The sequence below is a fragment of the Tursiops truncatus genome, chromosome 16 (genome assembly GCF_011762595.2).
Source record: "Tursiops truncatus isolate mTurTru1 chromosome 16, mTurTru1.mat.Y, whole genome shotgun sequence".
NCBI classification, from domain to species: Eukaryota; Metazoa; Chordata; class Mammalia; order Artiodactyla; family Delphinidae; genus Tursiops; species Tursiops truncatus.
Window position 1 is genome coordinate 81,052,171 of NC_047049.1, and position 18,649 is coordinate 81,070,819.

At 50.6% G+C, this 18,649-nt stretch overlaps 1 protein-coding gene and 1 long non-coding RNA gene across 3 annotated transcripts in view; one reads left to right on the forward strand and one right to left on the reverse strand.

Annotated features, from left to right (window-relative positions):
• Nucleotides 1-456: 456 nt before the first annotated feature.
• On the reverse strand, nucleotides 457-8,889 carry LOC109550933 (uncharacterized). The gene is made up of 3 exons (XR_002177632.3): nucleotides 8,090-8,889; nucleotides 6,434-6,525; nucleotides 457-5,290 (listed from the first exon to the last, which is right to left on the reverse strand). It is a non-coding gene; the product is annotated as an uncharacterized lncRNA (long non-coding RNA).
• A 249-nt stretch (nucleotides 8,890-9,138) lies between these two features.
• The window catches only part of C16H1orf198 (chromosome 16 C1orf198 homolog), a 33,479-nt gene continuing 23,968 nt past the window's right edge, over nucleotides 9,139-18,649 (forward strand). The window contains exon 1 of one of the 2 annotated variants that reach the window (XM_033841526.2): nucleotides 9,139-9,503. In XM_033841526.2, coding sequence (XP_033697417.1) covers nucleotides 9,171-9,503 — 333 coding nt within the window. In that variant the 5' untranslated portion in view covers nucleotides 9,139-9,170. The remainder of the gene's footprint in view (nucleotides 9,504-18,649) is intronic. The other variant, XM_033841525.2, reaches the window with a different exon arrangement.

Here is an 18,649-nt window from a genome sequence, read left to right on the forward strand (position 1 = left end):
GCAGGGGACGTTGAAGAGGCCCCTGGTGCTGTGTGACCCTGAGAAGCTGGCTTATTCTTTGGATGGGAGTTTGGAGACCGTCCTGTGGTCTCCTCCAAGGCCATGAAGTCTGTCTTCATGTCTCCGGGACCATTCGCCTGTCCACCTGGATGAACAAGCAAGGAGAGACTCAAGTGGCATCCAAAGGACACTTGAGAAAAAGCAGGCACCGTGGCCCAGGCCAGGGCTGGGCTGCCCATGGGAGGCGGGTCCTGTGAGTGGGGGGACATTGGCTGCAGGGTGAATGGGCACCGGGGAAACAGCAGCACGTCAGGTTCCTGCTCTGCACGTGCCGGTGGGCAGCCTCTGGGCTTCCGTGTCTGGGCTGGTAAATCTTTCCTTCACGAGGTGCTGTGAGGGGGAATGCCAGGCATGGTGAGGACCCAGTGGAGACTGCTCCCTTAGACCCACGCTGGTTACCTTGTCCACACCTATTAGATGATAAGCTGGCTGAGGGCAGGCCCTTGCTCACGCTTGCTTCCCGTGACTAGCCCTGTGTCTGGCGCACAGTGGATGAAAGAACAAATGAACATCAAGGAACAGGCCGTGAGGCACGCCAGCGTGAGACACCATCTCCGCCACTGTGTTCCCTGAGTGCAAGTAAATCACTTTTCTCTGTCTTTACTAGTTTCCCCACCATTGGGGGAAGGCAATGGAACTTCCCTCTGTTTAAAATTTTTTATTAAAAATTTTTGTATGAAGGTATAATCGACATATCAGTTCCAGGTGTACAATATAATGATTCAATATCTCTGTACATTGCGAAATGATCACCATGATAAGACTAGTTACCATCTGTCACCATTATATAGTTATAGAAACTTTTTTCTTGTGATGGGGACTTTTAAGATTTCATCTCTTAGCAACTTTGAAATATGCAATGCAGTATTATTAAGTAGAATCACTGGGCTGTACATGGAATGCCCAGGACTTGTTTATCTTGTAACTGGAAGTTTGCACCTTTTTTTTTGTTTTGCGGTACGCCGGCCTCTCACTGTTGTGGCCTCTCCCGTTGCGGAGCACAGGCTCCGGACGCGCAGGCTCAGCGGCCGTGGCTCACAGGCCTAGCCGCTCCGCAGCATGTGGGATTCTCCTGGACCGGAGCACGAACCCGTGTCCCCCGCATCGGCAGGCGGACTCTCAACCGCTGCGCCACCAGGGAAGCCTGGAAGTTTGTTCCTCTTGCCCCTCCTCACCCTCTTTGCCCTCCCCTCACCCCCGCCTCTGGCAGCCACCAATCTGTTCTGTATACTTATGAGCTTGGTGTGTTTTCTTTTGTTTGTCTTTTTCTTAATAGGGGTGTTATCAGGACCTAGGTGCTAACGCGCTTACAGCACGCAGAGCTTCTTAGATGAAAGTGTCTATTAAACAGATGAGCTCAGCTTCAGAAAATTCCTTGACTTTGCCCCCAAATATATGACACACAGCAAGCTTGGCTTTTGTGTTTCTGACTCTGGTTTAGAGGAGGGTGCAGAGATTGCGCAATAGTGGGTTCCATCCAGCTCTCGGTTATTGATATAAAAACATAACTAATATTTCTGCAATGTAGTTTTCTCGACCTCTCTCTGGCCTCTGTTGTATGATGTTTTCAAAACAGCTTAATCAGACTCTCCATATTTCTGGGGTTTTAGCCTAACAGTTCTAGGGACTGAGGGAGGTCACTGAAGGGTGACAGCCTATAGGCGCTGGACCAGCAGGGAGAGGGGCGGGGCTGGGGGCGGCTGTGTGGAGGCGGGCAGGGAAGCTCCCAGCGGATGGCTCGCCCGTAGGCGGGCATGCAGCCACCTGTGTAACCACGGTGGGCTCCGCGGAGCCACTCAGGTCAATGCCCACGGTGTGCCGGTGGGCATGGATGCTACGGTTACCACACTACAGCGAGAGGGGATGCAGTAAGGGTCAGTGACATGGCATTTAAACCAAACTTTCAAGAATAGGTAGAATTTGGACAGGTGGTCGTGAGGAAGAAAGACTTCCTAACCAAATGGACGGCTGGGCACAGAGCTAGGAACAAGGATGAAGGTGATCGCCAGAGAGAGTTTGGGCCTAAAGTGGTAGCAAAAAGAATGAAATTGGGTCATTTGCAGAGACGTGGATGGACCTAGAGTCCGTCATACACAGTGAACTAAGTGAGAAAGAGAAAAACAAATACCGTAAATTAACGCATTTATGTGGAATCTAGAAAAATGGTAGAGATTCACAGGGTAGGAACAGAGACGCAGATGTAGAGAAGGGACGTGTGGACACAGGGTTGGGGGAAGGGGTGGGTGGGATGAATCGGGAGATTAGGTTTGACTTATATACACCACCATGTGTAAAACAGATAGCTAGTGGGAACCTGCTGTATAGCTCAGGGAGCTCAGCTCTGTGCTCTGTGATGACCCAGATGGGTGGGATGGGGGATGGGAGGGAGGTATAAGAAGGAGGGGATGTATGCATCCGTACAGCTGATTCACTTTGCTGTACAGCAGAAACTGACATAACAGTGTAAAGCAACTATATCACAATAAAAAAAAAAAGGGAGACACCCAACTGGAGGCGCTGTGAAAGAGGAGGCTGGCAGAGGCAACTTGGAGGGAGTGGCTTGGAGTTGGGAAGGCCGGCCACGCCAGGACGGATGACGGGACCTGGAGTATGGTGGGGACATTGGGGAAAGGATGAAGAGATACTTCGAAGACCATTACGAATGTGATACAACTTGTTTTTTGAGTCGACCTCTAGGATGAAGTCGTGAGCTGTATCACAACATGATGGGGGCCAAGTTGTTGGTGAGATTCCCTCCTCCACCCACCTCTCATCGGTTTGACAAGTACTTATTAAGGGCTCCCCTTGGGCACTGGCCAGTGACTGTCATTTACTCAAAGGCGGGAGCTGCTCTCCTTTACTTCCTGTCTTGCAGGTTAGACGGGGTCAGGTTCACTGACAACAGCACATATATTTCATATTTTCAGTGTTCAGTAGCATCTCACTCTCTGTTTGGAAATGTGAGTGACTCACAGTACTTGACAATTTTAATGTATCAAATGTTTAAACAACATCTTCACAAAAATTAAAATACAATCACAGAAACTTAACAGACAACCGTTTTCATTTCTCCATAGTCATTTTCATTCTCCAAAGCATCTTGGTATTTTGATAATATTTCAAGTTAAAAAGATTCAAGGACATAGATCAAATCCAAAAAGGGACCATAGAGTGAAAATACTATGGTCCTCGAAAGTCAGTCTTTTGAACTTCATAAAGTTTTAACCGAGTGCCTGAGCTCTGGCTAACGATGAAAGAGGTAAGGAGCAAGCTGCCTAGTGTCTCCCGTGGAGCAGAGCTCCAGGGGCTTCTCCTGAACTCCCCCAGGGAGCCTGGACAACCATCTACAGAGCTCAAAGTGGTGACATCCACAAGCCAAGAGCCAGGAGCCCATTTGACAAACGTCAGGGCAGCTGACATGAAGAGAAACACAGGAGGAAGAAAAACACATTCCGCATCGGGGAGTGTGTACAAGTTGAGCGCAGATTGTTTAGAGGAACAGAGAGAGAGGAATTCCCTTTACTTCTCAATCAGTAAATCATTGCCACATACTTTAAAAAAACTTATTTATTTATTTATTTATTATTTATTTTGGCTGCACCGGGTCTTAGTTGCGGCATGTGGACTTCTTAGTTGCAGCATGCAGACTCTTAGTTGCGGCATGCATGGGGGATCTAGTTCCCCGACCAGGGATCAAACCCAGGCCCCCTGCACTGGGAGCGTGGAGTCTTACCCACGGACTGCCAGGGAAGTCCCCATTGCCACATACTTTTGTCTCTCCTCTCCATCAGCCATTTTTTATCTCCTTCATCCTCTCTCTAACTACATCTATACATTCTCAGTAAGCCAGAGATTTTATATGAATTTGAAGCCATTTCCACATTGTCTGGGTTCAGGCCGCTAGAAGGATACAAACAACAAATACTTATTTCTCATAGTTCTGGAAACGGGGACCCAAGATCTAGGCGCCAGCAGACCCGGTTCTGCCTGCTTCCTGCTTTGCAGATGGCCTCTTGGTGTCCTCACACGGTGGGGAACAGTGAGAGAGGCAAGCTATCTTGTACCCTCTTATCAGGGTACTATCCCATCACGAGGGCTCCACCCTCAGGACCTAATCAGCCCCCAAAGACCCCACCTCCAAATACCATTCCATTGGGAATTAGGGCTTCAACATGTGAATCTGACCTACAGTCCATAACACACACGTACAATGCCAAAAATGTTGGCATTGTTCTTTCCAGGACAGAAAAGTCTATCTGAGGGGGACTTCCCTGGTGGTCCAGTGGTTAAGAATCCGCCTCCCAATGCGGGGGACGTAGGTTTGATCTCTGGTTGGGGAACTAAGATCCCACATCCTAAGGGGCAACTAAGTCTGTGTGCCACAACTACTGAGCCCGTGTGCTCTGGAGCCCGCACGCCGCAACTAGAGAGAAGCCCTCGCGTCACAACTAAGACCTGACGTAGCCAAAAATAAATAAATAAATATTAAAATAAAAAGGTCTACCTGAGATCAAATTATAAAGGAGACAAACTGTCTCTTTTGTGCCTACCTACCTTCTCTTCAGTGTGGGTAGTCATGGGGACTTCATTTGGGCTAGGTCTTAAGGATGGAATTTCTATAGTTGGCGACAGTGGGGTGGGAATTTCAGGTGAAGGGGAAAAAGTGAACAATTGCTTCTGGACTTATTTATATTCTTACAAAGGACTAAAAATTGCAGAGGCTTTTCTAAATGGAACATTTTGGACAGGGAGGGTCTTGTTGTTTTCAAGAGGTCTTTCAGCATTTTTCGCAGAGCAGTTAAGCCGGTTATCTTTGCTACGTAAAGTATGGTGTTGACAGGGAAGGACCCAGCTTTGAGCCTCACGTGGATTACGCAGCCTTACCCAGAGAAGGTGATTCTGCTCCTGTTGGAACAGGGAGTGTCTCACACCTGCCCGGACGTGGTGACAGACCGTGGTTGTGTCAGTGAAAACTCTCCCTCCAATGGCAAAAATAACCCAAACCTTCAACATATTCACAGCACATTTCCTGCCCGTAGTAGATTTGTAAAATCATCTCCTTGCCTTTTCTTTCTTGCTGCATCTCTTTTTTGTCTTGGTCAAGAACACTGCCCTCCAATCATACAGGGAAGTCGGTCTTCTAAATACACCAGACCGACTCTCTTCCATCTCCTGTTCTTTCTGGGTGTGGGAGTGACGAACAGAGAACAGTCCTCTTTCATGGCAGCATCTGGAATAACCAGAACCAGATGCAGGAATGAATCATCCTCCTCAGGGAGCCTGCCTGCATCCAAGCTGAAAGCGTCAGTAAGGAAGGCTGGCTTTATCTACCAGCCGACTGCCTGCTATGTCACCAACAGAGTCCCTTCCCAAAACTGTCATGTTTGCCACAGTGCGTGGCATTTCACCATGAGCGTCAATAACCGGCTTGTAAAATGTCATAGCTGGTCACTCGGCTCTTAGAAGCAGGGCTAGAATGCGTGCCCTGTGGTTTCCCACGAGCTGGCAGTGTCTTCATGGGGGGAGTGGGCTCACAAATGGTTTGTTTGGGACAACAAATTCATTCAACACACATTTGTACTAACTGGCTGAGGGAGGGCCTTTCGCACGTGTCACCCACCCCTCTCATTTGACGTGCTACCCTTGAAGGCTGGTATCGTTGTCTCTGTATCAAAAATGAAGGGATTGGGCTTCCCTGGTGGCGCCGTGGTTGGGAGTCCACCTGCCGATGCAGGGACACAGGTTCGTGCCCCGGTCCGGGAGGATCCCACATGCTGTGGAGCGGCTGGGCCCGTGAGCCATGGCCGCTGAGCCTGCGCGTCCGGAGCCTGTGCTCCACAATGGGAGAGGCCAGGAGAGTGAGAGGCCCGCGTACCGCAAAAGAAAAAAAAAAAAAAAAAAGTGAAGGGATTGAGGCTTCAACAGGTTTTGAGCACCTCTGTGGTGGCCAGGTGCCTGACCACGGCACCCCACTTCAGGTGCACCTGACTTCATTGCCTCTGGGCTTTTCCCCAAAGCCACTGAATCTTGGCAGCCCCCAGGTCTCCCAGAGGTGCCTGCAGGGCAGCCTCCAACCCTGGGGATGGCCTTGCTGTTTGCGTCTCTGTCAATAGGTTTAAGAAAGGTGCTGACCTGGGGAGGGGAGTTCCAGGCCAGCAACTTTAGCTGAGACGTCAGGCGTATAATGGAAATGTTCATGATTGTCTCGGGTATTCAGTTATTATACTGAAAAAATGAGTGCTGTCTTTTACTAATGAGTAATTTGGAAGCTTTAATAAACTGTAGCCATAAACCCAGTTTATTATTAATAATCCAGTAATTAACCTTAGACACATTAATCTAATGTTAGAGATTTAACAAAAGGCAAAGGCACCTCTGTTTTGTGACTCTCCGTTCCATCACATGAGGGGCGACGGGGGATGATCTCAGGTGAATTTTTTTCCTTTCATGGCTCAGTATCTTTATCTGTAAAGATGGGATAATAATGTAAACTATGCAACATTCGTTCCTTTCTTCATTCGTAATTCATTCAGCAAATAGTCACTGAACCCTTAACTCTGAATCAGGCACATGCTTGTTCCCAAGAGTAAACAAGACAGATAAGGATCTCCCTACTGTGGAGTTTACATTCTGGTGGGGACTCCAGAACTCTTCTGAGAAAAACAGCTGAAATGACACTGGCCAAGAAAGAGCTCCACAGTTCAAGACACCGAGACAGTTTAAACTTTAGTTAAAGCACTCTTTGCTGTGTCTCCCTAGTTCTTAAGAAAAGCCTTCTAGGAACAAACACCAAATGCCTCAATAAAATGTTGATGAATAAAGGAATGCTCTTTGGAACAGCGCAAGGTTTTAAGGCATTTCAGAGGGTCAGTGACCACATGCTCGTCTCTTCATTTTGTGAAGAGCCCACTGGCTAAACCAAATCCACAAAGGACACGGCAGCCTGCCTCTATCCAAACTCTTGCCTAAGAAGATGCTTAGCGCTCGAATCATCCCACTATTTCACCTTACTACATATTTGGGGTTGGGCTATCTTTATTCTCCTGAGAAGACGCTCGGGAGAATTAAATGTCTCTGACAGATGACTTTGCTGAAATTAGGAGATAAATGGGCAGATAGATAGATTCACTATCTATTCACTATCTATCTATCTATCTGCCCATTTATCTCCTAATTTCAGCAAAGTCATCTGTCAGAGCCATTTAATTCTCCTGAGTGTCTTTTAATTTGGAAGAAATTTTCTTTTAGTTACCCCTTATCACCAAGATCATGGATTTTACATACTTTGGCTGACGTCCCTGATTTATTTCATACTATATTTATATTATGGCTTCTCTAGTAATAAATTATATTCGATCTGAAACACTTAATCGGGTTGTGCTTTTCTGCAATCAACATTTATTGTTGCAATTGCTGTGAAAACCACATGCAACCAAGTTTCTAATAGCACAGAACCCTTTCTATGTGACTTTCAAAGCAACCTTAAAGATGTTAATTAAATTTCAAGAATACATCTTTAAACATCACCCACCTTATTAAACAAGTCTTAGAGGTGAGAAAGTAGGATTCAGGTTGGTGTATTGAGCCTATATAAAATAGACTTATCTAGAGATAGAATAGTACCAAAAAACTCAACCTCCTGGCCTCTATAGACCTTCAAATACTGTGCAACCCAGGCTATTACTTCGTGGCTTTTCCCACTGCTTTTCAATATGGTATGCTGATAACACTGTTGAGAGCAATATGTTTTATTGCAGAGCTTGTCACATTCATGGCATTCTAAAAATATTTTCTAAGGAATTCTGCGCCAGAAGATAAGGCCATCTCACATTTAAAACAGAACCCTGCGAGTTATTTCTATGACTGTGTTCAGAATTATCCAAGTGCTTTATTGTTATTATTTGAGGCAACACTGGTTTATAACACTATACAAGTTTCAGCATTAGCCAAGTGTTACTTCAGAGGCAATGACCCTAAGTAACAGCTGAAATGCAGTTTTTTGTTTTAAATGTGGACATTTAATTCTCACCTGAGACCTGTTACAGTCAAATCAGCCAGAAAGTAAAGCAGATGAGGGCTCTGTATAATTTTAATCGTTGTGCTCTGGGGCACACTTCAAAATGGCCCGGCTGACCTGCCTATGAAAACTTTCTGCCGCTCTTCAGTTAGTTTGCAAACCTCAAGCCGCCTAGAGTCCTCGTGATTTTCGTGAGATTCCAAGAGAAAGCAAAGGCCCCGCGGCCGGCTCGGGGAATACGTCTTCACCTGCAAAAGCACAGCGAAGTGCAGGTGCACCAGCCCGCCGGCCCCAGATGCCTGCCGGCAGTTCCACACTCCGTTTTAGGGAAAGGCACTGTGAGCTACCCGGCACTTCATTTTACTCCTCTCTTTAGGAGGCACGGAAACTGATTTTCTTTCGCCATTCCCGACACCAGTCCAGTCTCCCCAGCTCGTACCTTCGGCGCCCTCGCTGCCCTGAACCCCCGACCCCCTTCCATCAGCTCACCGCGCCAGGACCCTGGCCCAGGTTTGGGACAGCTCAAAGAAAGCGTAAAAGATGGCTCGGCAGGGAAAGGGAATACAATAGGCATAAGGCGGCCGGTGGCTCGGACCAGAAATGCCGCACTTCGTAAGGAGAAAAAAGTTTCCTTTGTCAAACAAGTGACCACGTGGCGCTATGGCGGTCACCCCCAACAGTCCCGTCAGGCTGCCAGGCGCGGACCTGGGGACGCGCCAGCCACCTCCGGCGCTGGCCGAGGGGAGCCCCGAAAAGCGGGGGCCCCGCTGTAAGCCCTGAGAGAGCGGATCCGGAGGACGCAAGGAGGCGCGAGACGGTGGCTCTGGGAGCTTCGCTGAGGGCGGGGCTCCCGGGGGGAGAGGGGCGAGGAGCGCAAGGTTCCCGGAAGCAGCGGGGCACAGGGGGCGGGACCCTCGGGGGCGGTGGCGCGGAGGGCGGGGTCCCCGGCGTTGGGCGGGCGCGGGGGGCGCGGCTTCAGGGACTGGGCGGGAGGCGGGGTCGCTGGGGCCTTGGGCGCCGGGCTCCGGGCCGCGGAAGGGCGCCGTTCGCGGGGCGGGGCGGGGCGGGGCGGGGAGCGGCGGGCAGGCCGGGCATGGCGTCCATGGCGGCGGCGATCGCGGCGTCGCGCTCGGCCGTCATGAGCGGGAACCGGCCTCTGGACGACAGGGAGCGGAAGCGCTTCACCTACTTCTCATCGCTGAGCCCCATGGCCAGGAAGATCATGCAGGACAAGGAGAAGATCCGGGAGAAGTACGGGCCCGAGTGGGCGCGGCTGCCGCCCGCGCAGCAGGACGAGATCATCGACCGGTGCCTGGTGGCGCCGAGCGCCCCGGCGCTCCGCGACTCCGGGGACCCCGAGGAGCTGGCGCGCTTCCCCGGCCTGCGCGGGCCCACGGGCCAGAAGGTGGTGCGTTTCGGGGACGAGGTAGGTGCGGAGCGGGCCGGGCTCCCCGCCCCCCGAGGCGCCCCCGGCCGGGCGGACCCCTGCCCGCTAGCAGCCGCCCCCGCCAGGCGCGCGGGCAGGGGCTGGAGAGGAGAAGGCGCAGGAACCGGGGTGGGTGGGACGGGCGGCCCGGAGCCGGAGGTGTGGGGCTGGGGGGCTCCCCGGGGCAGTTCGTGGAGGACCGCCGAGAGAAGGAAGGAGGTCATTCCAGACCCTCCATCTGGAGCTGCCCCACCGGGCCGCAGGGGACCCGAGACTTGTCAGACCAAAGTGCCAACAACAAGGGATTTTAAGCCAGGCAGGCCTGGGTTCTGATCCGTTCTGCCATTCAGCTCTCTGGCCGTGGGTGACCTAACCTTCTAGAGCCTCAGTTCCCCCCGGGAATAATAATATCCCCCCTGGCCTGCCAGGGAAGGCAGTCAGCCTTTTATACGTAATAATATTACTATTTGTGATGGGCTGTGTGCGGAGAGTGAAATTGTCCAGCAAGGTAACAAGAAGCAAGAAGTGCCTTCCAAGATTAGGAGGCAAAACCCGAAGCCCTAAGATGTTTCCGAGTGAGCCCGATGAGCTGCTTAGTTTTGGGAATGAGTACGGTGGCCTCCTTTTTCCAGTGAAAAACGAGGGATACGTGCAAATGAGCTGTCGCAAGCCTTTGGGACATATAAGGGCATGCCTGGGCCTCTGACCTAGACACTCTGCTGGGCCTTCTAGAGGGCCGGACATTGTGGAGGAAGAAACACTGAAACTAGAAAAAACTCAGGGGTGACCCATACTAAGTCACAAAGGCCTGAGTGTTCTGTGCTTCTCCGAAAGTCGGCCTTTTCCTGGAAACGTGTTTAACTAAAACCTGTTTGGTGCCAAATCTGCGGCTCTTTGGCTTTTCAGACTCAACTTTTGTGGTGAGGGTCAAAGAAGTCCAAAGGAGCCTGCAGGAGGCTGCAGGCAGGAGGGGCTGGGCTTGGAGAGGTTTTCCAAGGAAGTCGTAGACTGTGGAAGGAATTCTAGTTGAGGATGAGGTTTTAATCTGATTTTCCGGCGTGGGTGTGCTGAGACATTTATTAATACAAAATGTTTGTGGTCATAAACCCGCTTTCACATGGGGGAAGTGTGAGAGAGCGAAACTTTGCTTGCAACATTGCCTTATACTGACAGAATTAAAAGAAGAGTCTTCCATGGATTTTAAACTCTGAAGGCTTCGCCAGGAAAAAAACGAGGGTGTGGTAACGGAAGAGATGAGAATATAGGTTTAAAATGTAAGCCCAGAGCTGAAGCATTTTTAGTGTGAACATATGCATCTCTCTAAAGACATTCGCAGGGCTGGGGCTCAGATTTGGGTGATGGAAAAGCAGGCAGCCCCTCTTTGGAAAAGTCACGAAGAAATAAACTGTGAGAAGAAATAAACCCGCAGGTACTTACAGATGTTGCAGGGTCCCTGTCATTTCCCCTTAGCTTGCTGTCCGGCTAAGAATATCCGCGTGCCCGCTCACCATCCAAAAGCCCGTGCCATATAAGGGTCCAGCGTGGCTGATAAGGAGAGATGTGGCCAAGTGAATTTTGTGCTCCGATTCCTTAACTGCGTGCCGGACTGAGCTGTTTGCGAATTTGTAAACGCAAAGCGATTTAACGGCCAACAGAACTTTTTGCTGTGGGACCTACATGTCCTTCCAGGAGCACGGGAGCCCTGATTTTCAGCTTTGCAAAACGGGTTGCAAGTATGTCCTGGAATGCCTCCGACCAACCTCTCAGCACAGATGGCTGAGGGACGGTGAGTTTGAGGACAGGTACGGAGGTACCTTGCTCAGAGCTTTTTTTGTTGTTGTTGTCTCCCCCTATCCTCCTGCAGCGGCTGAGCGATTTCATCCCACTAGGGAGTTTAAAATGTGTTAGCTGGACTTGGCAAGAGGTTGGCACCAAAGTGGAGTTGGTGGTCTCGTGCCCAAGAGGAGGGTTGTACTTGGAGGAGGGTTGGCTCCTGCGCACAAGGGGCGATGATAAGGAGAGGGTGGCGGTGACCCCTCGGTAGGCTGCTGGACAGAGTGGCCTGCATAGGTGGCCCCAGGTTTGTCCAGAAGGGCCCTGAACCAGACTGAGTCAGGCACTCTGTCCCTTCCTGTTTGGTCTGTCCTCAGATGTAGCCCTTGGGGCCAATCTGGCAGCAGAGAATCCTCATCCTAGCTGTGCCACTGCCAGCACCCACCGTGGGCCCACCGAGGGACGGGTGCTCAGGTGCACCAGCTCTTGCTTTACCAGCATCTGACCTTGGATGATAAGCGGGGTGGGCCCCGTAGATACTTGGGAAAGACCAGCTGGGATACTGGGCTCTGAGGGCCTTTCCTAAGGCTGTAGTAGAGAGCGCCTGGGCTTGGTTGTGAGTCTTGGCTTTGTTCTGGCTTCCATCTACTAACCCGTTGACTGTGGTGAAGCCCTAACCTCTCTGAGCTCCTGCAACGGGAAGAACGTTTACAGGATGAGAGTAGAGACAGTGTCTAGGAAAGGCCTGTGGGATAAAACATGGTGGCTGCTGGTGAGAATATGAAGGTTGTTAGCTGTTGTCTCTCCACACCCACTTTTGAAAATCACTGTCGTGAAATCAATAAATTCCTCCTGTTGCTAAGCCTGGAGCTGGCCACATAGAGTCCCACGTGAGAAGGAGCTCTGCACTGCCGAGCTCTAGGGATGGGCCTCGGGGCACATACTGAAAGCTGGGCTTGCTCTGTCCACACTGTGGCCATGATGTGCCCTGTTTCCTGATCAGCGGTCACACCTGCCTCAGATTGGGCCCCCCTTTCGGCTACCCCGAAGGACCAGGACGTCGCCTGTTCCTTTGAGTACTCTCCCTCATCGCTGGTAACATTGCTGTGTCCCACACAGCAGCATTTGACGTCAGATCATGCCCACATGGCCTTCAAATGGGACTGCCCTCCAGTCATGGTTACGCGTTGAGGGAACAAACGAGTGGAAGCCTGCTTGGGCTCCGGGCTCAGCGCACATGCCCAAGTTGCCCAGCTGGGGCCACTCCGTGTAGGACAGGTATGGCAGTGTGCCATCCGCATGTTCGTTTTTCCCTTCGCTGTCTGTAAAGTGAGGAGACCAGCGTCCAGGCCCAGATCCACCCTTGCTTGGAGGGCGCGCCTGCCGAGGAGAGGGAGGCTAGCTGCCTTTGCGCGGTGAAGCCGTGAAGGGTCCTGTCGGTTTCTTGGTTCTTAGCACCTTGGCAGTCAATTGAGTGCCTATCTCCCAAAGCCCAGTGTATTAGACACTAGAGCCGCTCATGCTTTAGGGACGCTTAGTCTTCCCCTGATTTTCACCAGCTTTTTTAGAAATCCCTCCACGTGAACATATGATCTCAGTACAGCTTCAGTGCAAGGCTGCCGGCCCCTCCTGCCCCCTGGTCATCTCCCCAAGCCCCCTCCTGTGCAGAGAATCTAGAGCTGCTGCCGGTGGAACAGTTATCTCTCAGCAACGGAAGAGAAGCACCTGGCGCCCCCATACCTGGTTCTGGTCCTGCCGCAGCCCGGCTGCCCTCTTAGGGCGGGGTTCTCCCTCCACCGGGGAGCAGCTGCCTGGACTTCTCTCGGGTTATAGGCCTTGCTTGGAACAGACATGGGCACAGGCTTGCCCTTTGGGTCAAGTACTTGGTCTGAACGTTGAAGCGTGGATGTTTCACGGAATGGATGAAAGCGAATGGGTGCTCTGAGCAGTCTGGCTTTCCCTGTGCTTCTCAGTTACGGCGTTCTTCTTCCAGCAGTCAAAGTTCTGGGAATGGCTTGCGTTGGGAGATGAAAAGTTTTCATTTTAGAGGGATTTAGCCATCACCCCAGTCTGCTTCTGCCGCTTCCTGTTATCAAATAGCAAAAAAAAACACACCAAAAACGAAGAAACAAAACCCCCGAAAAACGAAAACCCTGACTTTGCAGGCATGTGTCGCTCTCTGCCCCTTGCCCCCACTCCCAGACTCCTCCACTGATCTGAGCACGTCAGTGAGAGTCACAGGCTTCCAAGCACTATGCCACATTCTTGGCTCCCGACAGGCCATAGGCAAGTGAACTCAGAAGTTTGGGCAGCCGGAGTATTGGCTTCTCAGGGACCTGCTTGCCTGTTTCACTTCTCTGTAAAGTAGGTGGGGCTGGGCAGGAGGGGGTTTCCACATGCCAGCCCCGGGGACCCTGACCTGGATTTCGCGTGCTGTAGAGCACAGGTTTGAAGCCCTGGAGCGAGGCAGTTCTGTCCCCTGTTCAGCAGCTTCGCGTGACCCGCAGCTCTCAGAAGGAGGTGTTCTCTAGCACCTGCCTCCCTCCCCCTCCTGCAGGAGCCTGGAGGCTTGCTCCCTGCTCTTTTACTCTCCCTGGCCTTCACCTCCTTTTCTGGGGCTGAGTCTTGGCCTCCCTGACCCCTGGATACCTTCTGCAGACCTCTGAAGGCCCCGTGGCTTTTCCCATGCCCATTGCCCATCCGGCTTCTCCTCCCAGCTGGCTGACGAAGCACCTTTCCCTGAAGCGCTCAGGAGGCTGGGGTCAGTATGGAATCCCCCAGTGCTGCAGACCTCGCCGAGCCTCTGTCATCCAGCCCATGCCCTTGGGGCTGCCTGCCAAGGGCCACCTTGCCCTCGCTTCTTAGGGTCCAGGCTGGCCAGCTGTTTGTGTTTGCAAATAAGCTAATTAAATGGGTATACAGTTTCTAAAATAACGACCCTGTATGTTACTGTTAAAAGTTTCAAGCAATGCAGAAAGCAGCAGCATTATGAAGCAGAAATTGGTAGTGCCCTTCCAGAACTTACCTCAATTATTCGGATACGTGTCTTCCTGATGCAGGACCTGTGACACGTGAGGTCACCTCTTCCCCGTTCACTTCAGCAGCTTGGCTTCTATTTTTCAGCCTTTGGCACAAAAAATGAGAAATTTGAGAGTTCCTTTCTCAGCGTTTGGACTTGTTTTTTAAGGAAGGCGGAATGTGTAATTATGATTCCCACCTTCTGTCTGGCAGATCCGTGCATTTTTTAGAAAAGGTGACAGGGTGGACCTGGCTTTTCGTGTCCCTGCGCCTGGCGTCTGTGCCCGGGCTCCAGGCAGGAGTTGAGAACACGGTCATCCTCAGCCATCCAGTTGAGATGGTCAGATGGCCCTCTGCCCAGAGTAGCACCTGGCCTGGGACTCTGCATAGCTGGGGCTCCTCGGGTGGGGCAGCTGTATTGAACAGGTGGCCTTGGGAGCGGAGGCAGCAACACAGGCTCCCCCTGGCCCCTGTGGGTGTGTGGCCCAGTGGCTACCAGGGAACAGGTTTTGCAAAGAAACGACTGGCTCCTTGTCTTGCAGGGAGGGAGGGGGCAGAGCTGGGAAACCTGTTGGCGGGTCTGGAGTCATCTTATAATTGACGGGAGTTACTTTTACACTCTAAAATGAGAGATTTCCTTAGTGCCAGAGAAAGTACCCATTTCTCAGAAAAAGAAATCAAGGCCAGACCTGTCTGTTAAACTTCTGGCTCGTTCTTCTCTTCATTTCCTTAGACCCGTCCCCCACCCATCCTCCCATCACTACCTTGGCATGTTTCTGCTGAGGTCTGAGGAGGCCTGAGTTTCTGTATTTGTATTGATGGTGGAACCTGTCCAGGAGTTAAATCATAACTGCTTTTCTGTTGTTGGAACTGCCCTTTTGTACTTCCGGTGATGGCAACCCTCTGATCTCAGCAGAATTAAATATACTACAAGTCAAAGGGGAAAACATCGATTCCATAAACATATAAACAATAGTCCCTAAGAATAACCAGTTGGTAAAAAAAAGAGCATATTCTTCTTCCTCACGTCTCCCTTTTTTAAAGTAGGGTTTATTTTTTAAAGCGGCTTTAGGTTCCCCAAAATTGAACAGGAAGTACAGAGGGTTCCCATATACCCCTGCACCCCGTGCACAGACTCCCCCAGGATCAACACCCGCACCAGAGACGTGCATTTGTGAACGACCAGTGAACCGACACTGACATATCATGACCAACCAGAGCCCAGAGTTTACACTTCACTCTTTTTTTTTTTTTTTTTGCGGTATGCGGGCCTCTCACCGTTGTGGCCTCTCCCGTTGCGGAGCACAGGCTCCGGATGCGCAGGCTCAGCGGCCATGGCTCACGGGCCCAGCCGCTCCGCGGCATGTGGGATCTTCCCGGACCAGGGCGCGAACCCGTGTCCCCTGCATCAGCAGGTGGACTCTCAACCACTGCACCACCAGGGAAGCCCTTCTTACTTTTTTTTTTGAATTTTATTTCATTTTATTTTTTACACAGCAGGTTCTTATTAGTTATCTGTTACAAATCTGTTACAAATTAGATACAAATTAGTGTATACATGTCAATCCTGATCTCCCAGTTCATCCTCCCCCTACCCCGCCCGCCCCCCCTCCTTTTCCTGCTTCGTGTCCATATATTTGTTCTCTACATCTGTGTCTCTATTTCTGCCTTGGAAACCGGTTCATCTGTACCATTTTCCTAGATTCCACATATATGCGTTAATATACGATATTTGTTTTTCTCTTTCTGACTTACTTCACTCTGTATGACAGTCTCTAGGTCCATCCATGTCTCTACAAATGACCCAATTTCGTTCCTTTTTATGGCTGAGGAATATTTCATTGTATGTATGTACCACATCTTCTTTATCCTTTCGTCTGTTGATGGACATTTAGGTTGCTTCCATGACCTGGCTATTGTAAATAGTGCTGCAATGAACACTGCGGTGCATGTGTCTTTTTGAGTTATGGCTTTCTCTGGGTATATGCCCAGTACATTTCTTACTTTTAAGCCAAGATGCCACTGTCTATCAACCAGAAACTCCCCTCATTTATGGACTTCAGGAGGACAGTGACAGTATATGGTTCCAGTGAGCACTGTTTCTGAATCACTCAAGAAAAATCAGATATATTTCTGGGGAGCTTAATGGTTGGGATTCTAACTTTTAGAGACTCAGCCCTCTAGGTGGCAGGAGAAATTTAACAAACAGTGCACCATATTCTGACTACCACCTAAGAGTGTTTATTGTTTATGGTTACATACTAAGGGCATGATTAGAAACGCTGTTGCAGTAGTTTTATGTAATCTTTGAACTCTGGGAAGAATGAAATGAAAGCAGCCTTTAAACGTGATTTGCTGGGCCCTTGCTGTGTATTAGGAGACCGTTTGTGTGCCTTGGTTGACTATACTGATACGCAGAACGTGATTCTGCCTGCTCCAAAGTTGGGTGGGTGAGAGCCAGCCCAGAAATCCTTGGGCTCCTCGTGACGGAAGCCTGGACCCTGGTTGGTTTGGTACAAGTCCTTATTTGGGGATGATGAGAGCCACCTAGCAGTATTCATTGAGGCCACCTTGGCAGGTGGGGTGGCCTGGGAAGACAGAGGTGGGTCCCTGAGCCTGGGAGGTCGGCAAGTGCAGCCTGTGTGGCCAAGTGTCCCCAGTGTGAAGAGGCAGTCAGGTGTCCTGTGAAGGACTGAAGTAGGTAAGCTGCCCAAGGGGAATGGCTGCCTTAGAATTACCTAGGGAGTTGTTGGTTTTCTAAAACTAAGTCAGGTGGGACCCACAGATTCTGCCTATTAAAACAGCACTCTAGATGATTCTTTTTTTTTTAATGTGGGAGTCTTGTCCTTCTAAATGAACTTGTTAATTCATTTGGTGGAATCTTTTTTTTAATTAATTATTTTTGGCTGCGTTGGGTCTTCGTTGCTGCACACAGGCTTTCTCTGGTTGCAGCGAGCAGGGGCTACTCTTTGTTGTGGTGCACAGGCTTCTGCCTGTGGTGGTTTCCTCTTGTTGCGGAGCACGGGCTCTAGGCATGCGTGCCTCAGTAGTTGTGGCACACGGACTCAGTAGTTGTGGCTCACGGGCTCTAGAGCACAGGCTCAGTAGTTGTGGCGCACGGGCTTAGTTGCTCTGCAGCGTGTGCGATCTTCCCGGACCAGGGCTCGAACCCGCGTCTCCTGCATTGGCAGGCGGCTTCTTAACCACTGCGCCACCCGGGAAGTCCCTAGGTGATTCTGATATACAGCCAGACCTAGAACCTCTAGGCTAGAGATGCTCTTCAGAGAGTCTTGAGTCTGGTGCCTGTGAATGGCGCCAGCGTGGACCCAAGACCAGTAAGGACCCAGGAGCTGGTCATCCCCTCTGGCTACCTGGGACAGGTATGCCAGAGAGAGGGCATCTGCAGGAAGGTGCAGTTTGTTCAGGTTGCAGAATGGTCCCTAGCCTGTCCCTCAGAGAGGCCCAGAGTGGAAGCGAGACTTTCAGAGCGCTGCAGGGGTCTCAGAAGTGGTTCTTTTGACTGTTGGAGGAAAGGTGCCGCTCCCCGTCTGCGGGCTGCTAGCGGCCTGGCTTTGTGTAGGGGGAGCTCAGAGCTGCTCTGTGATGCCCGTGCTCCTTGCCCCACTTGCTCAGGCTGACCTATGGCCGCACTAAGGGACACCCGCTGTGGACAGTGCCACTTACAGGTGCTGTCCACCTCACACGCTTGAGACACGATGAAATTCACCGGCCCCAAAATTGGAAAGAAAGTTATAAAAGAATAAATGTCCCATTAGTCTCCAACTTCATGAAGAGGAAAGGCTAATATTTATAACATTTCATGTTTGAAATGAATTCTAAGTCCAGAAATTTTCATTTTAGAATAATTTTGGAACAGTCCTGACTTTTACAGAGGAATCAACCAATTATAGATGAGTTACTTGTCACCAAATAATTTCTAAAGCAAAATTACCAAAATCCTTAAAAAATTTAAGAGTAGCAGTTACATTTAGTGTAGAATGTAGTGAATTTCAGCGTGTCTGATATTGGTTGCAGCTTGTGGTGTGTTCGGGAATGTTTAACATCTGGCTCCAGGGCAGTGAGGGGAGCAGCCCTGATGTGGAGCACGTGCTGGTTGCCATGGAGATGCTCCCCCAGGGGCTGTCCAAGCCCCCAGGTAGCTCACTGCATCAGAGCCGGTCAGGGAGGTGCGGTGACCCGGTTGTGTGGTGTTATAGATGCACTTTCCATCTTGCAGGGGCAACAGATGTAAGTAACCTCAAGAGCACAGATAATAGCAAGAGGGACTAAAGTCATTAGGAAACGATGTTTTTAGCATTTGTTACCTTTGTCAGGTTTTTTTGGGGGGGGGGAGG